At 53.9% G+C, this 8,462-nt stretch overlaps 1 protein-coding gene across 1 annotated transcript; it reads right to left on the bottom strand.

The window, feature by feature from the left end:
- Window positions 1-5,495: 5,495 nt before the first annotated feature.
- KRP23_7178 (Glucan 1,3-beta-glucosidase) lies at window positions 5,496-6,827 on the bottom strand (the record flags this gene model as incomplete). The annotated part of the gene is made up of 1 exon (XM_067892459.1): window positions 5,496-6,827. The coding sequence occupies one exon, from the start codon at window positions 6,825-6,827 to the stop codon at window positions 5,496-5,498; it is 1,332 nt and encodes a 443-aa protein (XP_067744337.1).
- Between the last annotated feature and the right edge of the window lie 1,635 nt (window positions 6,828-8,462).

The raw sequence follows: 8,462 nt of genomic DNA, 5'->3' as shown, positions 1-8,462 counted from the left end.
TGCGGTGTCGGGTATCATTCGAAGTATTGGAGCGGTGAAGCCAGATGATGTCTTTCTAGACATAGGCGCTGGTTTGGGAAATGTTGCTGCACAGTTCGCGTTGCAGACAAAAGCTAGACAGTGTTTGGGGATCGAGAAAAGGGTGGATATTGCTCGCAGGGGGTATGAGTGCGTGCGATCATGTGCGTCGCGACTAGTGCTTCTGCACAAGGTAAGTCTGAAGTCTGGAGACGTACGCGATACGCCGCTGTGGTCGTCCGCACCATTTCACGATGCAACCATCATTTTCCTTAATGATTTCCTGTTTGATGAAGCCGCCAAGCTCGTGGTGCAACAAGAGCTTACTCGCATGCCAAGAGCCCGACTGATAGTATCCACGTCTAAGTATTGCCCCCGCCACCGTGAATCATGCCGCAACAGCTTTTGCGCGAGATGGAAATTGACGGCAACTACTTACGGCCACGGCAGTTGGAAGGCACTACCACTTCCAATATACATATACAAACAATGCTAAAAGCCTGCAACGGACTTGCGCGACTGGACTTGACGCACGCATTCACAGCGGCCATGGCGCGCTGGACATCGTACACGGCAGCAACATCGCGGTCAAGGCGCAACTGGACTTGGTGCAAGCGGTCACGGCGACTACGGCGCGCTGGACATTGTGAACGACAGCTTGGATATGGCGCGCACGGGCACGGCTGGATTAGACGACAGCGAGCGGCGACGGGACTTGGCGACTGCGAGCGCAGCTCAACAGGACTAAGCGAACACGGGCATGGTGGCCACGGCACTCCGAGCTGCGTGCACGGCGGCAACATATCAGGAACGTCGGCCACGGGACGCTGAACTTGGTGCCGGGCGGCAACAGCGTGTGCTGGACTTTGCGCACATGTTTACGGCGTCCACAGCGCGGGCGCGACGCGAAAGGACTTGGCGCACGACAGCTGCAGCTTGGGATGGACTGGGCGGCCGCAGTCTCAGCGCGAATGGACTTGGTGAAGGAGGGAACGACGGACACAACGCGGCTGGCGGCGCCTGTCAAGGCCGTGGTGATGCCCAGAACGGCGCAGTTGGCCTACCACAGGAACGTCGCGGGCACTGGGCTGCAGTTGGAGCTGACGCTGGCGATGATGGCCGAACAGATCCCGCGGCGATGGCCGTGGGTGCAACGCTGCCACTGTGTTATTTGGGACGAGAAACACTTGTTGATAATGCTAAAGACATTGACCATAGTTTATTCGATATATATTCGGTCATGTTGCTCTGAAGGCATTAGCATACTTTAATCAAGATAAATACCCTCTTCTTTGCCTACAGAATGCGAATCATTGGAATATCTGTCGCGCAACTCTGCTGTCTTGACTCGCTGAATCTTCGCTGAGCAACTCTGCACAATCACTACTGAGAAGTAGGTCGGTTTCGTCGACGGAGAGTACAGAACTGTCGCTCTGGGTCTCATAAGAGAGCACGACACTATCGCTTTCGGGGATAGGGAGAGCTTTATCGACGGGTCTCGCGGCGCTACTTGCCTTCAACTTAGCCAGATGCGATGACCTGTTGACATTTCCATTGTCACTGAAGAGGCCATTTGGGAGATAGAATCTGTGAAACTTATCCCAACAAGTCCAAGTGCTCTGTGGGCACGTGTACGGACTCTCGATGTATCCATGCACAGTGCTACAAAGACAAACAGTGTGCGTGAGGCAATAATCCGTCACCTCTGTAGGATATCTGCCCTCGTAGCGACACACAATGCACTGTCGACGTTTCCGCCCACTGTCCTTGAACATTTGTTTCGAAGACATAGACTGACATCGCTTCAGGGCGCTGTGCGGGTTTGGCGAAGTGTACACTTTAGGAGTTATACCAGTTGCATCCACTGCTGCGGTTTCATCAGCAACACCGCTTCCAAACGCCATTTGACCATCGCTCGGGGCTTCTTGCCACCTGCCAGAAATTAGCTCAGATACTAATTCAGTGACAAACGTCCTGTGGGGATCTCGATCTCTGGAAGTGTCGATTGCCATCCGTCGAATCAGGTACGCGTTGGACCGTGCAATATCCACTATTGCCAAAGCCAATTTTTTATGCCATTTTTTGAACGAATGACCATCAGCTAGTGAAAATCTAGCTCGTATCTGATCCAAACGATCAACACCTTGCATGTGTCGATTGTATTGCAGGATACATCTCGGAGCAGGAAACTCGTGAGTATTTTTACCAACCCGCCGCGTGACTGTCGCGGCAGTAGATGCATCAGCATTGGTAACCATCATCACGGTATTGCCATCGCACCACGACGCAGCGAGCAAGTTGTGCTCCAGGGAGACAGACTGCTGATAGTCACCCCTTGTTGAGTGCTCCTTCTGGAGAATAGTGTGCTTCGGATAGTGCTTACTCCTTCCCCGAACAGTTCCCCGCCCATACAACCCCTTCAAACGCAAATCCAACAGCAACTGGACGCTTGTGTAATAGTTGTCCATATTGATGATTCGTCGAGAGTAAAAGTAGGGCCTCACGACCTCTAGAACATGCTTACGCACTTGTTTGACATCCTCGAGCTCCTCACGAAGCTGCTGCACCTCTTCTAGGCTCACCACGTTTTGCAGGCGGTCCGCGATATCACTATTATTGCAGTGGAGGCGATAGTTCAAAGCGATCCACGTGGTCGAGCAGCACAGCACGTACATACGAAAATGATACTTGCCGCCAGATTTTTGGGGATTGAACACGATAAGATGTCGTCCATGGCGGGACCGGCATGCGATACTCGCTTCGTCAAGAGCCAAGTCACGGCCAGGCTCAACATAGCGACCACCAGTGCATTTGAGCAAATTCAATAGGGGCCAAATTCGGGCTGCTGGGTCTCGTTCCACAGCCGATCCCGGATCAGCGCGAAAGCTCAAGCAGCGGCGAAGCAACTTGAATCTATTTAGACTCATCACATTGTCCAAGCTGGTAGATGCACCACCAAAAATCGCGTCTTCAGTCTGTGGCCCCCAGTAGTTAGAGTACTCCCCCTTGTCAGTGAGGGTCAGATAAAGCATGATGCCGAGGAAGATCATCAGCTCTTCCATTGTAAACGGCGTGGTGATTCGAACATTCTTGAGGGCTGCATATCGATTCGTCTCGAGAACCACTTGTTTCCAGAAGTAAGTTGGAATGTAAGCGAAGAAGCTCGAAGAGGCTGAGTGTGCAAACAGGTGACTGTACTCGGGTAGTAAGCGTGTACTAGTGTACTAGTGCTCTCGTCCGTGTGTTCATACAGATCCGTGGGGCCATCCATATCCACATCTGGCTGAAACCGCATACTTTTCACCGCTTCCACCTCCGCAAGGCTCACGGGCAAAAATCGCTCTGGATCGTACATTTCCATACCGTCGTCGTCTGACGCGACTTCAAGTTCATCGAGCGGTTCCTCCATCTGCAGCTCCCCTTCCACCACTGTATCAGTCAATTCACGCCACGCCGGCTTGTTGGGTGAGCGCGCGAGAGCCTGGTAGTTCTCGATCCCGCGCTGAATTACTGCCACACTCAGAGTTTCAACTGCATTCTGGAACTGCGTATCTAGCCAAATCACTTGTAGTACCCCTCCCTTCTTCGTCTTTTTGACCTGACGACACACACGGCCGACAATAAAGGCTGTGCCCACGCATCTATACACCTTTTCCTTCATCCACAATTCCTTTGACGGTGAAAATGCCACCAGCTTCTTTAGGAATAGATGCTCCATCAAAAGGGCAGGAGGAGTACGTACTGCGCGTGGGGACACTCGTTGGGGTTTCTAGGTTGGGTTCAATCACCAAGCTCGCTTGCCGTCTTGGAGTCTCCGCCCCGGTAGCTGCGGTAGCCGCCTCTTCCATCACGCTCCTGACAATTCGATCTCCGCGACCGCTTCCGCGGCCGCGGCCAAGACCACTACCGCGCCGACGCCCACACCCATGAACTCGAACACTACCGCGGGCACTACCGACAGGTCCCGCTGCCACAACGCCGCCACCATCGTCGCAAAGCCCTTGCGCGTCAACAACTGCTTGCTGCCATCCGGTTGATGCCGCGACAACACCATCGTTGCCAGGCTCACGCGCGTGAATAATGGCTTGCTGTCATGCGGTAGACCCCGCGACGCCACCATTGTCACCAGGTCCACGATCACCGCCATCGTCGCCGGTCCCACCGCGCCCGCCATCATCATTGCCAGGTCCACGCGCGACACTGACTGCTTGCTGCCGTCCCGCCGTGGTCGTCGCCGCGCCGCCATCCCCGCCACTTGAAGCACTGTGTTGAATGAAGTACCGAAGTACAGCCTCCTCGCCTAGCAGGAAGTCCTCGCCATCCCTTCCATTGGCAGAGCGACCAGGTAGCACGTACCGATACCGGTTGTCAAGACCGCGTGGCAGTTTATGCGTCCATCCAGCAGCCTTCAGCTCCTTCCACACGCCGTTGAAGTCGAGCACCCTCGTTAAACGTGCCGTGTCATTGTCCTGGGACGCTGCATCACACCGCGGTCGCCGCCGCTTTGGCTCGGCTGGCATCTCTTCTCCGCGCGCGTGCTTTCGCGCCATTTCGTACAGGGAGAAAAAAATCAGGAAATGAGCGGTTGCACAGCCGTCAGAGTGGTCGGTATAGTTTAATAAAGACAAATGCTCCACATAATTGCTCCCGGCAGGTGCACGTCTATGCAAGGATACCATATGCGATGGGAAATTTACGTTGGGGGGCCGTGGTTTTTGTGGTGTTTCATTGGATCGTTTGGACCAATCACTGAAGAGGAGTCGAATCTGCCCAATCAGGTACATGCCGACGCAGTACCGTGTCTTCGTAAAAGGAGGCAAAATGCCTCCTTTTACAAGGGCCCTACCGCAAAATGTAACTACAGGTGTCGTGTTGTCTGACTGCGTACTTAGCTGGAGAGCCCATCACCACCTCAAAAGGAGGCATTTTGCCTCCTTCTACAAACCAGTATATTAACTTTGTATAGTATAGTTAAGGTAGGTGGCTCACGAAAGGGTTAATAATTGCGAAGCACGACTAAATAGCGTGGAGGGTGGCACGCAGTAACGTGCCGCTAGACCCCTGGTCCTGTAAAACTCTCTCCGCAGGAATATGAAAGCTGTCCCCGATGAGGTTTGTCTGCACCACTCCTACTAAGTTGTTTTAATAGTTGCATTATGCTGCCTACCATGGAAGTATCTTTGATCTTGAATCCGGGAAAAGCAAGCACGTTACCGATTCAAGGACCCAACCTCAGAATCTCACGTATTCTGTTATACTGAAGTAGTTTAGCATTTTTCTGCGGTGCTGGAGTTTTCTCATGGAGCTGGCGGACTACAGCCTGTGGTCCTGTTCTACCGGTTTCCATACATGTACACGGAACATCGCGCTTTCCGGAGGGATACGAAAACGAAAATCGGTGAAAGGGGTGACAATGCTTAGATTATTTGCCGGAACTGACCCGCATCAATCTTTACAACCGAAAGAAGCAAGCTCACTTAAATGTTGGCGGGGTCAATGACGCTCCACTGCTGGTTCGGGTTGTTCGGTGAGCATCCGTAAAGCTGCAGTTTGTTCCCCTGTCCGGCATCCTGGTCGAGACAGAAACCCTGGTGAGTGGCGTGCTTGAGCTTGCCGGTCTCGCTCTCGAACGTCCACTTCTGGTTGGCTTCGTTGTCGATGCAGCGGTACACATGAACGATGCCACCGTCCCAGGCCTGGTACGCATCGAGGCAGCGGTCGCTACCCTTCGAGCGCACCTGCTGCGTGTATGAATCGAAGAACCACACTTGCTGCTCCTGCACCAGCCAGTCGCTCGACTTGCTCGACATGTACAGACCACCGTCCTTCTCCGACAGCAGCAAACTAGTGCCAGCATTACGAAGGGCACGAGGGTCCATCCAACCGATGGTCATGCCTTGGAAGTTGCTCTTCATCGTGTCGTCCTCCTGGAACACGCCGAAGTCGGCCTCCACTTCCTTGCCGCCGTTGGTCACGCGCCACTTGGAGTCGAACGCGACGTACCAGTAGTAGTCGAAGTTGTGCGAGCGAGCCATCTGGAAGAAGTCAAAGAAGAACTTGGCCTGGTTTTCAGGAGAAGCGACACCGGCAGAAGGGTCCGAGCCGCCCGAGCTCCAACCCGTCTCCGAGATCACGATCTTCTTGCCCTTGTTCGCAGCGAGTACACGCAAGTTCTTCAGGCGGTCCAACGTGATAGCGGCACCCTCGTTCACGTCGGCACGCTCCCAGAAAGAGAACTGGTTCACGGAGACGTAGTCCACCGCATCGACAAGCTGGGGGTTAGCGTTGTAGATGTCGATGACGTCAGCGATGGAGACCGGGGTGTTCTTGCCACGACCGCGGATGTAATCGCGGATCTCGTTGAGATAACTGATGGCCGTGTCAGCGTTGATTTCCTCGCGGTAGATGGTCTCACTGCCGACGTGGAGGCCGATAACATTGTCGTCGTAAAGGCCCGAGTCAATGAGTCCGGCCAGCTTAGCCTTCTCCTGCAGCAGGTAGTCGTGGCTGTTCGTCGTCCAAATGCCAAGGTGCACCTGAAGACCAGCATTCTTGGCGGCCGGGAGCACGACCTCAGCCTGGTTGCAGTCCACCAGCGAGTAGATGCGGACCTTGTCGGTGACGCCCTTGAGCGCGTACATGTCCTTCTGCACCTCGGACGCAGTCTTGCACTTGGAGCTGTCAGGAGCCCAGTCCGGACCCTTACGGGAGTTGTAGTTGACACCGGGCATCTTGACGTTGAGGGCATCGGCGCTGCCCGAGAGCACGAGCACGACAGAGGCGACGAGGGTGGGCAGGAAGAGCTTCATCGTGGATGTACTAGACGATCTGTTAGTGACGAGGTGTAGTTCTTTGCACAGGTGTAGCTGCCCTTGCTGAAGAAATTGAAAGTGACTCCTGAGTGGCAGACAGCATGAATCACAACGTTGTGGGAACGGCCACAACGCACAACGCACAGCCCGCAGGAAGCTCCGCTCACACGATTGGCATCATACGCGCGTGGCAGATGGTTGCCCGCTTCCTAACAGAAAACGGGGCTCAATACGGGGTACAGACAATCCTCTCGGTCGTGATATCCTGAGTAGTGATACCCTCCACGGAGAGATATGGGGAGGGCTCCCGATGACCGTCACCATACAAGCACGAGTCAAATATACCTCTACCCTCTAGTTACTGGTTTGTGATACAAAACACGTCATTATCACTATTCAAAGGTGCTTAACTATTGCTAAGGTCCATTTGGTGCAGGACGTCCGAAGAAGTCGAGCATCGACTTTTGCTGCTTGTGGCCTTGTCTACACGCAAGCTCCTCTCTAAATACTCGCTGCATCGTTCGAAGCCCGATAACGTCCCTTGAACGGACCCCCATCGCACCGGCGGTAACGAAAAGTTGTGCTATCCATTGAAGACGCTCCTTCAGCTCCTCTGTGGACAGGTTTTCGGGCGTTGGATAGGTTGAAGAAGTGCTTTCTTCTTCTTCGTCCTCGATACCGCCATCACCGACATCTTGACCGCACCCATTCTCGCGCTCTGAAGACTCGACCCGGCAGAAATCTTCGTCCGTTGGTTCATCCGCGAGGATGTTCTCGTCCGGTGGGTTCAGCAGCTCTTCAACCGACATCGGATTCGAGGGGTGGAGGAGACGCGTCAGCATCTCTGCCAGCTCGTTCACGATGTCATCCTCCACGCCCGGCTCGGCGTACTCGCACGTGTAGTAGTCAAGCAAGCCAGTCTTCTTCCAGCAGTTACTGAAGACGCTGGGAAGCAGGGCGTTCCAGCTCTCGATGCTCCACAGTACTGCCTGCTGTACGTCGACGCTGTAGAGCTGTTAAGTTCAAATGTACCAATTTTACGGCACATTTCTGCCTTGTAATAACTCCAGCGAGTGATAATGTGGTGGTTCCCGACGCTATCACAAAGGAGAGGATTGTCTGTACGTGCGATACGCCGTTGGGAGTCTTCTTTCGTGCGGTGGTTTGCGAGACTTGGCTTCGACTGCGACCATGTGCTTCTACCGGCCGCGAAGCTTTTTCCACGTTGCTGTTGAAGAGGTGATACCAATGCCAGCCATTTGGTCGTTTTGCAGTTTGAACGTGGGACACCACTACGAGCTGTGGTGCCGGCGATCGGCGACTTGATCCTGATTATTGTCGTAGTCACGTTCGGTGTGACAACCAAACACCGCAACGCCGCACTCGCGGTGGCGTTGCGGCAAGCAATGCTTTTCGCTTCTCGCCCGTCACCTCGCGACAGCCATTGCTTCGTCCTGTTGGAAACGTCAGCGAGCGGAGAAACTCACGAGAGGCAAAAGCTCAGCGTGGAAAGCCGAGTCGGGTTTGAAGTCTCAGTTTGGTCACTTCAAACTTTCTCTTGATGTCAGTATGATCTTTATTTTGGGGATTCTTGCCCAAAACAGTGCCCGCCAATCACAGCCATGCATTCCA

Source organism: Phytophthora ramorum, assembly GCF_020800215.1.
Source record: "Phytophthora ramorum isolate Pr-102 chromosome Unknown Phyram_PR-102_s0006, whole genome shotgun sequence".
NCBI lineage: Eukaryota > Oomycota > Peronosporomycetes > Peronosporales > Peronosporaceae > Phytophthora > Phytophthora ramorum.
This window is presented reverse-complemented; position numbering and strand designations above follow the sequence as displayed.